The sequence below is a fragment of the Octodon degus genome, unplaced genomic scaffold, assembly GCF_000260255.1.
Source record: "Octodon degus isolate 3935 unplaced genomic scaffold, OctDeg1.0 scaffold00158, whole genome shotgun sequence".
Taxonomy (NCBI): domain Eukaryota; kingdom Metazoa; phylum Chordata; class Mammalia; order Rodentia; family Octodontidae; genus Octodon; species Octodon degus.
The window spans coordinates 2853815-2873199 of record NW_004524734.1 but is presented as its reverse complement, the minus strand read 5'-3'; the positions used below and the strand labels follow the sequence as shown (position 1 = coordinate 2873199).

Sequence of the window (19385 nt, the reverse complement as noted above, 5' to 3'; positions counted from 1 at the left end):
TTAAAAAAAAAAAAAAAAGGTGGGAGCAGAGTATAATGGTCTATGCCTGTAACCCCAGCTGTTTACGCGGCTGAGGCAGGAGGATTACTTAGTTGAGGCCAGTCTGGGCAACGTATAAAGACTTTCTCAAATGGACTATGAGAGCAAGTCTGGAGCGTCTAGCTGGGCAGCACAGCCATCTATACCCTTGAGCAAGGAAATGCTCCGCTTCTGTGAGGTGGTCATCTGCTTTCACCCAGTGCCCAGCTCCAGCCTGGCATTGGAAAGGCTTGCCTGGCATGTCCAAGGCCCTGGGCTTCAGTCTCCTTCTTAGCTCATGGGTCTGGGTGAGAGCGATCTAAGGTGCAAGGGCTGGCATTCGGCAAGGGCTTTTCTGCTGTGTCATCCCTGGAGAAGCAGGTGATGGAAACTGCAGCTGGAAGCTGGGTTATAGTAGGCACCAATCCATGGGTGAGGGGGTGGCCTTGCTGAACACTTCCTGGCCCCACAGCCTGTGCTCAGTATTCAGAACCACAGCAGGGATTGGGATCTCAGTTCAAATGGGACACTGCGGCAGAACCCACGCCTTCCCACTGAGGTACATTTCAACTCTTTTAAACTTTCTTGTTTAATTGAAGAGGGGCCTTGCTAAATTGCCCAGGCTGGTCTTGAATATTCAGTCCTCCTGTCTCGGCTTCCCACAGGGCTGGGTCTGCCTGCAGCCTGCTCATATTCGTTTATTAGAGGCCCAAAGAAAGACTTCTTTTGCTCCTTGACTTTGTGAAGACTGGGTCACTGTGTGTTACGCAGCTCTTCTCTAATAATATCCATTACTCTTTTCTCCATCTGCTGTGTGGCTGAGTGCAGGCCTGATAATCCAGCAGAAATGTTAGTTTTTGCAAGCATTATTTTCATAAATCGTATGGGTAAAACCAGGAAAACTTTCCAAATTCCTTCCACTTTGGCAGTTTTTATGAATTGGGATGAGTATGCCGTATGATTTCTTGCAGTTTCCTGTTCCAGTACCAGAGCACTGTTACTCTTTCCCTTCTAGTGCAGTCATGTTTGAAATTAAGAAGATCTGTTGCATCGGTGCGGGCTACGTGGGGGGACCCACCTGCAGTGTCATTGCTCAGATGTGCCCGGAAATCAAGGTGACGGTTGTCGATGTCAATGAGTTAAGAATCAATGCGTGGAATTCTCCTACCCTTCCTATTTATGAGGTAAGCATATTAAACAATGCTTTATTCTTGAGCTTTTGTGGGTTTTTTTTCTCAGTCTTTTTTATTTCTTTTTTCATGTGCATTTGAATCTATCTATCTATCTATCTATCTATCTACCTACCTATCTATCTATCTATCTATCTATCTATCTATCTATCTATCTATCTATCACATGCATCATAGGGAATTTGTACCTGTGCATGATGTATCTTGCTTCCTCTTTATTTCTCCATTCCTTGCCCTTCACTTCGACTATTCTTCCCTCTTCTTTTTTTTGAGACAAGGTCTTGCTGTATAGTTGAAGTTGGCCTTGAATTCACTGTGTACCCAAGACTGGGCTGAAGCAGCAATCCTCCAGACTCAGCCTCCCGAGTGCTGGGACTATAGGGACATAGTACTACCATACTTAGCTTTCCCCTCCTTATTTATGAAAGCTTGTTTACATTTTTTCTTTCTGTGTTTTCTCCTTGTCTCTTCCTTCCTTTCCTCCTTTCCCCTCCCTTGTTCCCCTTCTCATTTGAACATTTTGTTCCTATTTCCACATATCTATTATATATTTTGCACTTTTGGTTTCCCATACCAGAGAAACAATGTGATATTTACATATGTGTGTGCTTGATTTCACTTAAGAGTATGGTTTTGGGGCATTTGTTTAGCTAGAAATATCTCAAGCATATACTTAATTATGGCAGAGTAGTACTCCATTATGTATTTAAAAAAAATCTTTTGATGTGCATTTGAACTGTTTCCAAGATTTTGCTATGGGCCAGGGAGATGGCTCAGTGGAATAAGCGCTTCCCTGGCAAGCACAAGGACCTGAGTTCAATCCCCAGTTCCACAAAAAAAAAAAAAAAAAAAGATTTTGCTATTATAGACTGTGTTGCTATAAACATGGGTTTGCATGTATCGCTGTGGTGTGATGCTTTTAATTATTTTGGAAAGATACCAAGAAAGGGAATAACTGGGTCGAATGGAACCTCTAGTCCTAGTTGTTTGAGGCATCTCCACACTGATTTCCATAGTGCTTGTACCAGTCTGTACTCCTACCAACAATGGAGAAGTCTTCCTTTTTCTCCACAGCCCCACCAGCGTTTGTTATTGGTTGATTTCTTCATAGAAGCCATTCTTTCTTGAATGAGATGGAATCTCAGTATTGTTTTAATTTACATCTCTTGAATGAACAGTGATGTTGAACCTTTGTTCATATATTTATCTGCTGTTTCTACTTCATGTGAGAAGTGTCTATTCTAATTTCAGTTGCCCATTTTGGGGTTGGTTTTTTTTTTTAATACAAGGTCTCGCCACACAGATCGGACTTGTAGTGATCCTCCTGTTTTTCAGCCTCCCAAGTGCTGGGATTACAGGTGCGCACTGCCATGCCCAGTCTCAGTCACCTTCTCAGTGTACCCCAGGGGTGGGTCCGGGGTCGGCATGGCACACTAGGGCTGATGCTTCAGTCTCCTGAGCCATTTGGCCGGCCCCTTATGTGATTTTTCATGCCCATTAATATTTGTTTTGTGTAATTGGGTGCCCTAGTGTTTGGTGCATATATAATTATGGTAATTATGGTTATTCTCCTGCTGTTTGATTGTTCTCTTTATGAGAATGGAGTGACCGTCTTTGTCTCTCTTTGAAAATCCACTTTGTCTGCAAGTAGAATAGCTGCTTTTTTCCCAGATTTCTGTGGCATGGAGTATTGTTTTCCATCCTTGGACTTTCAGTCAAAAGATAAAAAGAGAGACAAAGGGACAAAAAAAGAAAAAGAGAAAGACATTGAGAACTTTTTTTACTTTTTGACTATACATATACACACACACATATATACACATATATATAATCTTTATATAAATATTTATTATAGATTTACTTTTTGACTATATAATCTATATATATGTATGTATATTATCTTTATATAAATAAAGATTTATGTAAATCTTTATCTGAGCCATGGTCTTGCTATATACCCCAGGCTGGCCTCGAACTCATGGCAATCCTTGCCTCAGCCTTCCAAGTGCTGAGGAGTACAGGTGTGTGCCACCATGCCCAGCCTTCAACAAGGGTTGGTTGGTTTGTTTCTTCCTTTTTTTGGGCACCAGAAATCAAACTCATGACCTTGTGCGTGCCAGACAGGCACTGTGCCGCTGAGCTATATCCCTAGCACCTCAAGGGTTTCTTACAGTAAGACTTACACATGTATGTGTTGTTAAAGTATTGACCTTCATGGCCAGTATGTAGCCTGAATTGAGAGTGAAACTGTGTAGTCATAATGACAGTGCAAAATCTGCGTACTTGAAGTCAGAAGGCCTTGAGTTTTGGAAAGTGAATTGATAAGGGTTAATGGCTAACTTTTATGAAACAATCAGGTACACAGTAAACAGTGACAAAATGTTTTAGAGTTATGGCTCGTTGTGCAAGTTCAAGTTTGCTTTATTAGACTGGACGTGGTGGCGCACATCTGTCATCCTAGTGCTGGGGAGGCTGAAAACAGAAGGATGATTATGAGCCCAAGCTGTGTCGTGACACACTGTACCAAATACATTAAAAAAAAAAAAAGTTTGCTTTATTGCATGATGACATAGAAGATGAACTTGAAGTGTTTGTATAGGATCCTTGTCTTTTCTATGATGGGTTTATTTAAGAGCAAATCTAGTTCTTTTAATTACAACATAACCTTTCCTTTTAACAAATACTATGCATTAGTTCATATCTTGCATACAACTCCTTTTTGTTTTTTCTTCTTAGCCAGGACTAAAAGAAGTAGTAGAATCCTGTCGAGGAAAAAATCTGTTTTTTTCTACCAATATTGATGATGCCATCAAAGAAGCGGACCTGGTATTTATTTCTGTAAGTAGTTTCATTGCTACTTGAAGTGTAGTGTATTCTTATCTGCCTAAGGGTATTCTGTCTAAGTGTATCTAAGTGTATTCTTATGTATCTTCATTGTACTTTCACTTGCTATTAAACCACTCCATGGCTTAGTACAGAAATGTCCAATGTAATCAATTTATTTTTTGGTCTTTTTGAGATAAGGTGTTACTATGTAGCTCAAGCTGACCTTGGACTCATTTTGTATCCCAGCCAGGCCTCAAATTCATAGTGATCCTCCTGCCTCAGCCTCCTAAGTGCTGGGATTACAGGCATGTGCCAACATGCCTGGCTTGTCCAATTGTTTTGATGGTCACTTTGTTTAGCAGTTGAGCAAACCCTATAATCATCAGATTGGGTATATAATTTCAAGTCATTGAACCATAATAATATGGTTTTGGTGTTTTTTATTTATTTATTTATTTATTTATTTTTTCAGAACCGGGGATTGAACTCAGGCTCTTGCGCTTGCCAGGGAAGTGCTTATTCCACTGAGCCATCTCCCCAGCCCCGGAAGCATAATAATATGATATCCAAACTTTGTCTTAATTGGTGAATCTGTATGTTCTTTCTTTTTTTTTTGTGGAACCAGGGATTGAACTCAGGCCCTTACACTTGCCAGGCAAGCGATTATTCAACTGAATCATCTCCCTGGCCCTTGTATGTTCTTTTTTTTTTTTTTTTGGTGTAACCAGGGATTGAACCCAGGCCCTTGCGCTTGCCAGGGAAGTACTTATTCTACTGAGCCATCTCCCTGGCCCTTGGTGGGTCTGTAAACACAGGCTTATCCATTCTACTCACAGGCAAGGCAAATGCTGCTTCTTGAAATGGTCCTACCATGGAGCCTCTCACCATCCAACCCAAGTCACCCCCTTGCCTGGCTTTATCTTCACTATATTCTGAATCTCATCCTTGACTTTTACTTTTCCATGGCTTCCATAATTTTGCTGTGTTTTTCACATAGAATGTGTCAGACCTTTACTGCGTTGCCACCACTTTTGCGGCCCTGAGCCTTCTTGTCAGCACTATCACTCTTGAGAGGCTGCTCCCTCTTTTCCAGAACCACTTTTTCCTTTGGGTGGCATCTTCTGAATTTGCCGTTGTACTCACTCCGTGATCTAAATTCTTTCCAGGTTCTGGTCACAAATTGCATTGGATGAGAACTGAGTTAAATTCAATGGCTAGATTTGATGTCCACCTTATGGGGAAATTTGATTCAGTTCTCAAAATAAAGTATGTTTTAGAAATCATAGCCTTTCAAGGTTGTCTTGGTTACTTTTTACTTGTTGCTGGGACAAAATACCCAATACCCAAAGTGAAGGAAGGAAAGGTTTATTTAGCTCACAGTTAGTGGAGGTTTCAGTCCATACTCCACTGGCCCCAAGACAGCAGTTCATGGTGGCAGAAAACAAAGATCAGAGGAGGAGCAGCAGCTGCGGCATCTAGCAAGACTATCTCAGGGCCAGCTAGATAGCTCAGCAGATTAAAGCATTTGCTTAGGCAGACGTAGGGACCAGGGTTCGATCTCCAGCATGCCATGCTGGGGCTGGGTGTGGTGGCACACACCTGTAATCCCAGTGCTTGGGAGGCTGAAAACAGAAGTATCACTGTGAGTCTGATCTGTGTAGTGAGACCCTGCAGACCATGAATTAAATACATAAAGGAAAAAAAAGGACACATACTCTCTCTCTTCCTTCTATACTGAGTGCAAAAACTGGTGCTCCACCATGAAGATCCACAGCAAAGATCAGAACTCCTCACAGGAAGTGGAGTGCAGAAGCCTTCCTCACCTCCTTTATATACCCTTGTTGTGCTGAGTCACTCTAGAGCATCCTCCCATCGCTTGGGGTGTGGAATGATCCAGCCAAGCTTTGGATATCTCAAATTGACACAATGTATCAACCACCACAGAGGGGCATATGCCTGTAATCCCAGCACTCAGGAGGTTGAGGCCGGAGGATCCTTGCAAATTGATCAAGCCTGGGCTGCATACATAGTTCAAGGCAACCTGAACTACACATCAAGACCCTGTGTCAAAATAAATAAATAAAAATACATTAAGTAACTTTTTCTAACTGCTTTTCATGCCTCAAGATTTTAAGCTTTGTTTTGTTCGACTCCTTTCTTGAGTTTTCCATTAGGTCATAAATTCACAAAGAGGAGTTAATGCTGCTTTTACTACTTGTTCAAAATTTATTCCTATTTTCTTTCTTTTCTTTTCTTTTTCTTTTTTTTTTTTGTATTTTATGGAAGGGTCTACAGGGTGTTCAGGATCTCACTACTAGATCAGACTTGTAGTAATCTGCCTGTTTACAGCCTCCCAAGAGCTGGGATTACAGGCGCACGCCACCACACCCAGTCTCAATTTTTGGGGCCAGTGTACCCTGGGGATTGAAACACCCCCCCCCCCCCCCCCCCCCCGCCCCTGTGCCTGCTTTTAATCCACTGAACTATTTGGCTGGCCCTCCTGTTTCCAAAAGTCTAAGGGTTAGGCTTTTTAGAGCACTCATTTTTGCCAGCAGTGTAGCGCCCATGTGTTAGTTTTCAAAGAGCTTCTTATCCTCACTTTCCAATGAGGTCGTAGACATAGAGGCAGAGGCAGCCCACTTCCTGAGGGAAGATATGGCCTCAGAGCCCAGACTAAATGCTTCAACTCTGGGCTATGATTTGTTTTTACTTCCATTTGAAAGTCTGTGCCCGTAGTAGTCTACGTCCTGAGGATCTCAGGGAATGTCTGAGTTTAATGAAACAACAAGGCATCTGTGAAATGATACTGCAGACATTGTCTTAGATGTTGATATGAGGTCGTAAAAACAGGGTATAAGGAAAGCGTTTAAGCCAGGCATGGTGGTTTAATCTCAGGATTTGGGAGACTGGGGCAGGAAGGAAGATCACAGGTTCAAGGCCAGCTGAGCTACATAGTGAGACTGTCTTGGAAAAAGACAAAGAATTTAACATTTTATTTTTAAAAACTATAATATATTACATGCAATAAATAAAAAGAAAACTTACATTTCACTTTAGACTATGAACTCCTTTAAGGGAGCTCTTGTTCATTTAAATCCCCAGGGCTAAGGGCTGGCCAGATAGCTCGCTCTTAGCCAGAGTGCAGCTGCCTGGGTTTGATCCCTGGTGTGCCGTGCAGGCCCTGCCTTCACCCGCCCGTGCGCTGAGATGGTGATTGAGGCTGGGCTTGGTGGTAAATAAATAAATAAAATGAATGAATCTCCAGGGGTCAGCCTGGAACCTTGTGCCTTGGTGCCTGTCACATGTGCAGTAGCTTCTTAGCAGAACGTTCATGACTGCATTCCCCGGATGGATTAGGCTGGTTGCTTGTAAAGCGTGTCTTTCCGTGGCAGTGAGAGGGTGAGGTGCAGGGCTCTTCGGTTCACCCTGGACTAGGTAAGATCCAGTGCGGGGCCGGCAGCCCAGCCCCTCACGCCCGCCCACCTGCCTGCCCACCCTTCTCCTCAGGTGAACACACCGACCAAAACCTACGGCATGGGCAAAGGCCGGGCCGCTGACCTCAAGTATATCGAAGCGTGTGCCAGACGCATCGTAAAGAACTCCAACGGGTACAAAATCGTGACTGAGAAGAGCACCGTTCCGGTGCGGGCGGCAGAAAGTATTCGTCGTATATTCGATGCGAACACAAAACCCGACTTGAATTTGCAGGTATAAAAATATGAGGCGCTAGCAGCCGGCTCTTGTTATGTGACTGCTGGCGTCTTCAAGTTGCCCTTCGCGAGTTCAGCTTCCGCTTTCTTCTGTGCCTGGGGCTCCAGGTGCTGTCCAACCCCGAGTTCCTGGCCGAGGGAACGGCCATCAAGGACCTGAAGAGCCCGGACCGCGTGCTCATCGGCGGCGACGAGACCCCGGAGGGCCAGAAGGAGGTGCGCGCCCTGTGCGCCGTGTACGAGCACTGGGTGCCCAGGGAGAAGATCCTCACCACCAATACCTGGTCGTCGGAGCTCTCCAAACTGGTGAGTCCGTGCTCCAACCCTGCGTTCTGTGCGGGTCTGCCTGTGTCGTCCAGGCTGGCCTTGAGCTCCAGGACTCAAGTGTCTTGTCTCGGCCTCGGGGTGATTGGGACTAAAGGTGTGGACGGGCTCATCACGCTCTGCATGCTTTCCACTAAATTTAAAGCCACGTGTTCCTCAGAAGTCTGTCTTATAAGCATATGTTTTGTGACACTGGGGATCGAACCCAGAACTTTTGTACTGAGCTATCTCTTTTATTTTAATAATTTTATTGAGAAAGAAGTAGCAATAAGATAGCTTCAAAACAGGTTAACAGAATGACAATGTGTAATAGAGGGGTCACGCTTGGAGTGCTTGCCATCCTGGTCTTCTAAATACGTACTTCTTGTCATGACATACCATTTATTGCCATAAAAAAGGTTAATAGTACAGTTGCAATAATTAATACATTGGATATTATTGTCTTTGTAGTAGTTATTCCTAGTACAAGGTGCAGACATGGTATCTTGACTCCACACTATTAGTTCAAAATCTTCTTTCATTGAAATAAGAGAAAGTAGCTGTATATTTATGCTATTTCATATTCTCAGTCTTTTTTTATTTTTTTTATTCTGAGACAGTTTTGCTAAATTGCCCAGGTTGGACTTGAAATTGTCTTTTTGTTTTGTTCTTTGATTTTTTTTTTTTTTTTTTTTTTTGTACAGGGTCTCATTATGTAGATTGGACTTGTAGTGATTCTCCGGTTTTCAGTCTCCCAAGTGCTGGGATTACAGGCACGTGGCACCATGCCCAGTCTCAGGGATTGAACCGCCCCTGCTGCGCTCTGCCTAAGCAGGTGCTTTAGTCCACTGAGCAATCTGGCTGGCTCTTCTTTTTTGATTTTTGAGACAGGGGCTCATTGTATAGCCTTGAACTCAAAAGTAATTCTTCCTCAGCACTAGAATTAGAGGTGTGTGCTCCCCAGGCCCATCATCATAATTTTGTCTTTTATCACTCTTTCTCTGCTTTTAATTTCCTCTTAGTCCTCATCTTCCTAATTTTTATTTTATTTGTGATTTCATCTTATTTATTTAACAATGGCTTTTTTTTTTTTTTTTCTTTTTTGTGGAACCGGGGATTGATCTCAGACCCTTGCACTTGCCAGGGAAGGGCTTATTCCACTGAGCCAACTCCCTGGCCCCATTTTTTGTATTTGTTTTTGTTTTTTTGAACAATGGCTATTTTAAATCTTTTTTTTTTTTTTTTGCAGAACTGGGGCTTGAACTCAGGTCCTTGCACTTGCCAGGGAAGCACTTATTCTACTGAGCCACCTCCTTGGCCCCCCTATTATTGGTTTTGTGTGTGTGTGTGTGTGTGTGTGTGTGTGTGTGTGGCCAGCTCAGCCCCCCAGGGGGCGGGGCTGGCTGGCATGTGGTGCTGGGGACGGAACAGCGGTCCCTGTGCTTTAGCTAAGCTCGTTCCAAGTAGGTGCTTTAGACCACTGAGCCATCTCACCAGCCCCCTATTATTGTTTTTTAATATAGGATCTCACTGTGTACTACAGGCTGGCCTTGAGGTCACTGTTCAACCCAGGGTGGCCTTGAATTTGTGATCCTCTTGCCTCATCCTCCTGATTGGTCCACCACACCCATCTATCTTCCTGATTAAAAACGCACTCCTTTACCAGACCATCCACTATCTTGATCAGTATTTTTCTTATATCTCTTCAATAATTTGCATTAACTATTGAAATACAAAAGTAATACACAAAATTGGTCTCTCATACTTCTCCCTCTGTTTTTTTTAAAGGCAGCAAATGCTTTTCTTGCCCAGAGAATCAGCAGTATTAACTCCATAAGTGCCCTGTGTGAAGCGACCGGAGCGGATGTGGAAGAGGTAGCAACAGCCATTGGAATGGACCAGAGAATCGGAAATAAGTTCCTGAAAGCCAGTGTTGGTAAATGGATGCTCTCCTACGTGAAGCGGCTTCATTCTGCTTCCTAACTTTTAAGAAATCTTTTCACTTATCCTTAAGAAAACAACAACATGAAAAAAAAAAGGAAATAAAAACAACAAGAAAGGTCCTCATCCTAGCAGAGACAAAGCGAGGCGGCAATCAGCTGTCTCTTGGTGACTGGTTGATCAGTACGTGAATGCAGCTCTGTGTTTCAGAGAATGGTGTTCTCACTGTTAGTGGCATGAACATTGTTCAGTATTTTGGGAAACTATGTAGGAAATGACTCAAGTTAACTTGTTTAAGCGGGTTGCTAGTGTTTGTTTATGCCACTCATAAATATTTTACTGGTGAAAGGTACTCAGTCCTCACATAGGTGCGCTTGTGTCCCTGCTGAGACTTACTGACTCCTGGCCCTGCGATGTCAGCACTCTGGCAGCACAGCAGAGGCGAGGATGCACGTCTGAGCCAGCGGGGCTTGCACAAGGCGTCACCTGCCTCAGTGTCCCCGCTCATGTACTGTCACCAAGGGCCTTCCTGCGATGCCTTTAATGCCACATTTTTCACACTTTCCTGCTTTGGGGGATGGACTTTTCTATTTGGAATGGTCCCAAACCTGGAGCTAAAGTGCAAGAAGATGGCAGCCCTTGTCTCAGGGAGACAATCCGTGTCTAAGCCACGCTTCATTCAGGCGAGAGTTACAGAACCCCTGGCCGCATCAGTGAAGCAGTAATTACACTCAATTGGACATATTTAAGCAGAAGCACACAGGAAACACAGTCTGTCTCTTGACCATAATGTGAGCAGAAACCTGCAGGAGCCTAACCCATTTTGCTGGGGAGCAGGTCTTGTGTATTCCTGGACTCAGTGTTCGGGGGATTTATTTATTTTTATTTATTTATTTTTTTGTTCGGGGGACTTATAGCACACGGCTTCCACATACCATGAGGACTGACTGGAGTGTCATTTCTGATATAAGTTAATACGATGTTGTGAATAGTTTGTCGAATAGTTTGCAGATGGTCCATGGGCAGGCTTGGTAGTGTTTTTGGAGCTGTGTTTCATTTCCCAATATTGGATTCCCTGACCTTTTATAGCCTGTTCTTTTTGATATTTTCTTCTAGTTATAATGTAACAAAAGTAGCTACTAGTTACTGAAGTTATGTTGCACATCAGGTTGGGTACCAGCACTTTATACATCTCATTTTCTCTTTATAACCTGGTAGGAAAGTGCTGATATCACCTTTTTAATAGATGATTGAAATATTTGCTCTCTGGCCCTTTACCATGAAACTTTGCTGCACCTACAGTAGAGTAAGAGTTGTCATGGCACTTATGCCAAAGAATGAAAAAAAAAAAAAGCCAAGAATGGTGGAATGGTGGTGCACACCCATAATCCCAGCACTCGGGAGGCTGAGGCAAGGGGATCACCTTGAATTTGAGGCCAGCTTGTACTACATAGTGAGTCTTTCTCAAAAAAAAAAAAAAAGTCAAAAGTACAGCCATAATAAAACTTTTTGTTAGAGAATCATTGGGAAATCACTTAAAGAGTTGATTAATTGGCTATAAATTCTACACAGTTTATAGACACACTAACTTTCTAAGGTCTGTGCTTTGTTATTTAAAATCTTAGTATAGGCTCCCAGATATACATGTGTAAAACTTGTCACATTATTTGGTTTCTGGTTTTTTGGGGGATTTTTTGAGGGGGTGGTTTCTGGTTCTTATATGAACACATTGTTTTTTTTCCTCCAGGTTTTGGTGGGAGCTGCTTCCAAAAAGATGTTCTGAATTTGGTTTATCTCTGTGAGGCTCTGAATTTGCCTGAAGTAGCTCGTTACTGGCAGCAGGTATTAATCTTTCTAGTCAATAACTGCTGAGTAGGTTATAATTAAAGTCTGTCACCTAGGTGAAATGCTTTTGAAGGAATTCATTCCTAGGAACTCAGTCAATTTACTTGTTTTAGGTTTATTACTTGTTTTTGATATTGGGAATTGAACTCAGGACCTTGTTCTTTCCAGGTAGGCTCTGTGCCACTGAGGTCTCCCCAGCTAGATTTATTATTATTGGACATCTAAGCTTTTAGATTTCTGATCACCTGGAGTGGAAATTTCTGACAAACCAGTGTTTCTTCTATTTTTATAACTAAATTTATTCAGAAAAAAATCAAAAGCTAATATTATTCTCATTTATACTTCTCTAGCCTGAAAGGTATAAAATCAAGGAAGAACCTACACTATAATCTTTACTCAAGTGGTCTGTGTCTATCATTACTTGCTTTGTCCTTTTCAGATTCTCAGAGGTAAAATGAGAAACCTTCTCAGACAGGAAGCATTGAATGAATATGTCTTGAATACTTGCCCTCTCCTGCTAAGTCTTTGGGGTACTTAATACAATGTCTCATTTTATCCTCATCACTTAATATTATTCCCATTTATGGATAGATGGATGGATTTTTTCCAGAGAGAGCCTCACTATATAATTTAGGCTGACCTTGAACTCACTATGTAGCCCAGGCAGTGGCAGCTCTCCTGCCTCAGCCTTCTGGGTGCTAGGATTACAGGTGTAGATTACCATGTCTACCACCTTTCCTTTTTTAAAAAATTTTTAGGTTTTTTTTTTTTTTTTTTTTTTTTTTTTTTTTTTTTTTTTGTATTTTAAGGAAGGGTCTACAGTGTGTTCAGTGTCTCACTACTAGATCAGGACTCTTAGTGATCTGCCTGTTTGCAGCCTCCCAAGAGCTGGGATTACAGGCATGTGCCACCACGCCCAGTCTCAGCAGACTCCGGGGACAGGGCCAGCATGGCAGGCCTGGGAATGGAACCCCTGGCCCCTGCGCCTGCTTGCATGGTTTGGCTTTGTGTGTGTGTGTCCTGGCTCAGCCCACCCTAAGTATGAAGCTGGCAATGATGTATGTTCTCCTGCACCTGCCTAAGCAAGCCTAAGCAAGCGCTTTAGACTGCTGAGCTGTCTTGCCGGCTCCAGGCACCTTTCCATTTTTAAATAATGGAATTGACAGAGATTTTAAGTAATTTTTTAATGTACTAACCATTGTGTTTGTCCTTCCCAATTTTTTTCTTGGGTTTATATTTTTTCAGATTTCAGCAATAGACATGGAAGGGAATCCAAGGAATGTTCACTTCTTAGGGAAGTACTGTCCTTTCACCTAGTCCACTGGTAGCTCTGTCCCTTAGCACCACTGTGTCCGGTGTGCTTTTCTGATGCTTCAGCCTCATTTCCCAGGTGCTCGAGGTTGAAACTGGCTCAGAGCCTGAGCAAAGGTTTCTTTCCGTGCGTTCCTTCTGTCATCCACCTACACTTAACAGAGTAAAGACTGCTGCTCAGAGACTTTCTCAGTTAAACCCTTGTTGAGTACTGAAATCGTGGTGGTATTGTGAGGACTGTAACTCTGCATGTTTGACTGTCATGCGACTGTTTTCTCAGCCAAGTCTTCTCAGTCTCTGTTGGCAGTGCTTGGTGGTTCTTGTGTCGTGGGAGCTGGCTCATGCAGCATGTGGCTTCACTCTTCCCCTTGCGCCTTCCTTCTCATACCAAACTTGGTGGTTGGCAGTGGAAGCCTGGGGGAATACCCTGAGCTGGTGCTGACAGCCTTCTGTCCCAGGGCTCAGGGACGTGGCTGTGGACAGTGCTGTTTCCCCTGGGCTTTGCTTAGCTGGCTCCATTGCAGACCTGAGTGGAAGCTCAGCTGTGCGCCCTGTCTTTGCATCCACTGCAGACCGATGCATGCAAGTCAACCCAGTGAAAATATAGAGGACGAGGAGGGCGTCAAGGAAGAATAAGGGTGTTTCTTTCGGTTTTTATTTAAACTGTTGAGTAACGTATCGGGCTGCCTTTCTAATGAATATCGCACAGTGTGTATGAATTTCAGGTCATATGGGGCCTGGGGAGATGGCTCAGTAGAATAAGCACTTCCCTGGCAAGCACAAAGGTCTGAGTTCAATCCCCGGTTCCACCAAATAAAATAAAAAAATAAAAATAATAATGAATTTCAGGTCATAGACATGAATGACTATCAGAGGAGGAGGTTTGCGTCCCGGATCATTGATGGCCTGTTCAACACGGTCACCGACAAGAAGATTGCTATTCTGGGCTTTGCATTCAAAAAGGACACAGGCGACACCAGGTAGCAGTTCTTTAAAGTATTTCAGACCTCTTGTCATCGTGACCTCTGGAGTGTATGTGTGTATGTGTGTGTGTAACGCATGAGAATGTCTCGTTATATGTATAAACAGCATAAAGAATAAACAATAAAAATTAACTCCATTCTCACTACTTAGCATAATAGCATCTTACCTGTATCTTTGGTTTTGGCATTAGGTCATAATGGCATTAAAAGCAACACTGATTTGTTTCCTTCCAGAGAATCCTCCAGTATCTACATTAGCAAATATCTGATGGATGAAGGCTCACACCTCCATATATATGACCCTAAAGTGCCCAGGGAACAAATAGTGGTGGATCTTTCCCATCCAGGGGTTTCACAGGATGACCAAGGTAAGGCTTTGAGTTTCATGCACCCCCTGCTTATAGATCCCACAACTTGTTTTCTAGAAGCCTTCTTTGATTGTAATATTTTTACCCTGTATCTCTTTGGCGTGCTCTCTCTTTAACCTTAGTTCTGTAAGCTTAAGCTGACATCGCACCCTCACTCGAGCGACCAGCTGAGGGGTGGGCTGGTGAGCGTTCCTAACTCCTTTCTTGTTTCCGGCTTTTGTTGCTGCTTGTGGCGTAGTGTCCCGACTTGTGACCATCTCCAAGGATCCCTACGAGGCATGTGATGGGGCCCATGCTGTTGTCATTTGCACCGAGTGGGACATGTTTAAGGTAAGGTGACAGCTAGATGGGACTACTGGGGAGGATGCTAGAGGCTACTGTGTGTGTGCGCTGTCCTCTGATCGGCCTTGCCATGTGTCTTCACAGGAGCTGGACTACGAACGCATTCATAAAAAGATGCTCAAGCCGGCCTTCATCTTCGACGGGCGCCGCGTCCTGGACGGGCTGCATAGTGAGCTGCAGACCATTGGCTTCCAGGTGCTCATGATTCTGGACTCTCTCATTTGCTTGGTTTTTCTTTTATTTTTTATCACCATTTAATAATTATAACCCATTTAAGTAATGGGTTCCATTGTGGCATTTTCACGTGTGTATATAACATGCTTTGATCATATCCTCCGCTTCTCCCTACCCCTTCTTCTTTTTTATTTATTTTTTGTTCTTCCAGCTTTTATTGTTTGTTTTAATTTTATTTTTATTGAGAAACAAAGATGGATGAGACATTTTTCAAAGCTGATTAATAGGACGGTTGTTTTCTTTTTAAACCCATTGAGTAGGTTTTATAATTTTTTTTGGCAGAACCAGGGATTGAACTTAGACCTTTGCACTTGCCAGGGAAGTGCTGATTCTACTGAGCCATCTCCCCGGCTCCCAAGTTTTATAATTCTTATATTTTCTCATTTAGCAGTAAGGTCACTCTGGGGCAAGGTGTCAGTTCCCTGGGAAGTGTCTGTGATATGTATAAGGATTGCATTGTATTTCCTCTTAAGTTTGTTTTGTTTTATTTTTTGAGAGAGAGATAGTCTCACTCTGTAGTTCAGGTTGGCCCTGAACTCACTGTGTAGCCCAGTTTGGTCTTGAACTTAGAGCGATCCTCTTGCCTCAGCCTCTCAAGTGCTGGGATGACAGGTGTGCACCACCACACGCAGCCCCTCCTAAGACTGTGATACAAAATTTAGTGTTGGTGTCCCTCACATGGTATCTCCAAGGGTGTCAGTTGTCAGTTGCCTGTCATAAAGAGACCCTCACCTTGCCTTATAATGCATGACCAAGTGGAATGTCACTTGAATGTATTTCCAAACTGCAAGATGCACCTGCTTGTCACACAGTGTCATTGCTGTGTGCATCACTGTTCTAGCTGGCCAAAGCTCTTGTAGTCTCCTCTGAGTACTTGGATAGGAGGAGTGCAAGCTGGAGGCCAGCCTGCACATTTAGTAAGACCCTATACTCAAATTTTAAAAAGCCAGCTAGGGTTGCTCAGCCCTCCCTGAGTTTAGTCTCTAGTCCCACCAAAACCAAAACCCCCACCAGACCTTCTTTCACTTCTCACCAGTTTATCACAGGTCCTTTGTCCCTCTCTGTATTTGGCACAGGGTCTCACTATGCAGATTGGACTCATAGTGGTCCTCTTGTTGCAGCCTCCCCAGCACTGGATTACAGGGTGCACCACCTCACCTAGACTCAGTAGATGGCGCAGCCTGCCTTGGCCTTGAGGGCAAGGCCAGAGGGGCTGTTGGTGCCCGGGTCCTTGCTCTTGCCTAGGCAGGCACATACTCCACTGAGCTATTGCGCCAGCCCTTCCCATTTTTCTTTTCTTTTCTTTCTTTCTTTTTTTTTTTTTTCCCAGAATGGGGAATTAAGCTCAGGCCCTTGCGCTTGCCAGGCAAATGCTTATTCTACTGCGCCATCTCCCCAGCCCACTCCCACCCCTCATTTTTCATCTGAGTCACAATGGGAGCCAGATGACTTTCTTGTCTGCTTACTCATCCCTCAAGGGCCTGGGAGATCCCTCTGTCCCACCCAGCATGACTCTTTCTTCCAGTTGGGACTTACACTCAGGAATTTCATTGATTTATTTATTTATTTTTATTTTGTTTTTGAGGCAGGGTCTCCTTTATGCAGGCTGGCCTTGGCCTTGCTTATGTAGCACAGGCTGGCCCTGAACTCACAACAGTCCTCCTGCCTCAGCCTCCTGAGTGCTGGGATTACAGGCATGTGCTACCACATCTGGCAGCAATCTTATTTTTAAAGATTTTTTTTCCAGCAGACATCTTCTTCCTGTCTTCTCATCTAGTGGGAAATGATGTAGAAAGATACATATTTATAATGATTTTGAGTTTTCCTGAAAGTTAACTTTCTCTTGTAAGATTTAAAAGACAATTGGGGGGGCCTGCCCAATAGCTCAGTTGTTTAAGTGCCTGCCGAAACAAAGCCCTCAAGCTCAAGCTTCTGTGGTTCGAACCCAGATAGTCACAGCAAACCAGAAATGCCCTAAAGGCACTTCGGGCCTCCAAAAAAAAAAAAAAAAAGACAATTAGGGGTGCAACCATAAGGGAGTCTGTAGGTCACTAAATAGGTCAACAGCATATGGTGGAAATCCAAGCCCTTTCTTTGTAGTACAGATTAGAGGAACTACTTTTTTTTTTTTTTTTTTAATTTTTTTATTTATTTGTGTGTGTGTGTGTGTGTGTGTGTGTGGTCAGCTCAGCCCACCAGGGGGCGCGGCTGGCTGGCATGTGGTGCTGGGGGATTGAACCGCGGTCCCTGTGCTTTACTAAGCTTGTTCTAAGTAGGTGCTTTAGACCACTGAGCTATCTCACCAGCCCGTACTTTTTCATTATAATATAGGATAACAGAGTGGTGTGTTTATCTCTCCTATGGAGGAAAGATAAATTAAGGACTATTCACCAGGTGTAGTGGTCTATACTTGTAATCCAAGCACTGGTGAGGCAGAGGTAGGAAGACGGCAAGTTTGACGCCAGCCTGGGCTACATAGGGACTCTGAGAGCAGCTGACTACAGGGTGAGACCCTATCTCAAAACAAAACCAAAAATCCCCATATGGACTATGAAGGAAGTAGTGTTTGTTTTAAAAGGATTAATGATTTTTAGTATATGAAAAATTTACAATATAAAACTATCATTTATTGAATGCTGGCTTGTTGTATGCTAAACACTAAAATGGAATTTTTGGCACAAGCTTTCGAGGCAGGTGAGTAGAAAGCCCTAGAGAATTCAGGTGACATAGTAAGTTTCTGTCCAGATTCCATCAGAGGCCTTTCAAACTGTGAAACTGGCACTGTTAAGAACTGTGCTACTCTCAGTAAAATTATGGGGGAAAGAAAAGAACTGTGCTATTATAACTTCTGCAGTTTCTTCTTTTCTTTTCTTTTCTTTCTTTTTTTTTTTTTTCTCAGAACCAGGGATTGAACTCAGGCCCTTGCACTTGCCAGGGAAACGCTTATTCCACTGAGCCATCTCCCCGGCCCCTCTTTTCTTATCTTTCGTTTGAGACAGGATTTTGCTATAGAGTCCAGGCTGGCCTCCCAAGTGCTGGGATTATAGGTAGAATCCTCCACACCTGGCTTCTGTTCTGCTTTTTCTTTTCCTGTAAGGAGTGAGGCTTATTTTAGCTCATGGTTTCAGAGGTTTCAATCCATGGCCAGCTGGTCTGCAAGCTTTAGTGTAAGGACAGTGATGCTGAGAATGGAGCGAGCAGCAGCATGAGCCCTGGAACTTGCCCCTACAGTGCCTTCCTATGCAGCTCAGAGAACCTTAGGACCTAGAGTTGTCCGCTCCGCCGTGCGGGGCCCTTGTTGAATGGCAGAGAGACAGTGTCTGGACATAAATATGCAGCTAGAAAAAATATAAAAAAGAACCCAAGATCTCACATAGCAACTCAGAAAACCTGAGCAACTTTTTCTCCTGTGAAAAAGATCTCAGTAGAATGAACACTTGCCTGGCAAGCACAAGGGCCCAAGTTCAATCCCCGGTTCCGCCAAAAAAAAGAAAGAAAAAGAAAAAGATCTTGATTTCACACCTTGCTATGCTGTGTTATAGTTCTCACACTTGTGTGTGGTTCATTACTTTTTTTTCCTCTACAGATTGAGACCATTGGCAAAAAGGTATCTTCAAAGAGAATTCCATATGCTGCTTCTGGTGAGATTCCGAAGTTCAGCCTTCAGGACCCACCGAACAAGAAGCCCAAAGTGTAGACGGCGCAGCTTTTATTTATGACTTCTTTGCTACTTTAGGATAACAGATATCCGATATGAGATTGCTAAATGAACCAAGTTGTTTTTAAGGAAACAAAATTATTTTTTTAATCAAGTTTATACTAGCTATATGGCTATTAGCATATCTGATAATTATGAATCTAGAATATTTTTACATATTTTTATATAATTATCTCAGTTATCAGATGGATAGAAATTAATCATGTCGGTTTGAATCATGTCAATTTTTGTAAAATAAAAATGAAACTTAAAAACACTTTTTACTTTACAAGTCTCCACAGGCAGCACTTTAATGTCACATTCTAAAGGGAAAGGCATTTTGGTTTCTGTTACCAGTTTATTTGCTTGTTATTAAGTATGTATCTTGAAGCCATGAAATTATCATGCTAAGTGACCTTTACAAGTATGGTCTGGTGAAAGTTCTTCGTTCCTCTCATTGTAATGCGATCTGCCATCACTTGTTAACCTGAAAAGATCATCACTGCATTTCCAACCACTCTAACTTTGATGAGTGCTCACTTCTGAAAAAACATATTTAGCTGGGTGTGGTGTCACACACCAGTAATCCCGGCACTTGGGAGGCTGAGGCCAAAGGA

General features: G+C 43.1%; 1 protein-coding gene across 2 annotated transcripts in view; it reads left to right on the top strand.

Moving 5' to 3' along the window:
- The window catches only part of Ugdh (UDP-glucose 6-dehydrogenase), a 27801-nt gene extending 8416 nt beyond the window's left edge, over positions 1-19385 (top strand). For both annotated transcript variants that reach the window (XM_023702811.1, XM_004642640.2), the window contains exons 2-12: positions 1034-1202; positions 3945-4046; positions 7542-7742; positions 7853-8050; positions 9836-9983; positions 11736-11830; positions 13994-14124; positions 14362-14495; positions 14734-14825; positions 14922-15032; positions 18658-19385. In XM_023702811.1, coding sequence (XP_023558579.1) covers positions 1041-1202; positions 3945-4046; positions 7542-7742; positions 7853-8050; positions 9836-9983; positions 11736-11830; positions 13994-14124; positions 14362-14495; positions 14734-14825; positions 14922-15032; positions 18658-18768 — 1485 coding nt within the window. In that variant the 5' untranslated portion in view covers positions 1034-1040 and the 3' untranslated portion in view covers positions 18769-19385. The remainder of the gene's footprint in view (positions 1-1033; positions 1203-3944; positions 4047-7541; positions 7743-7852; positions 8051-9835; positions 9984-11735; positions 11831-13993; positions 14125-14361; positions 14496-14733; positions 14826-14921; positions 15033-18657) is intronic.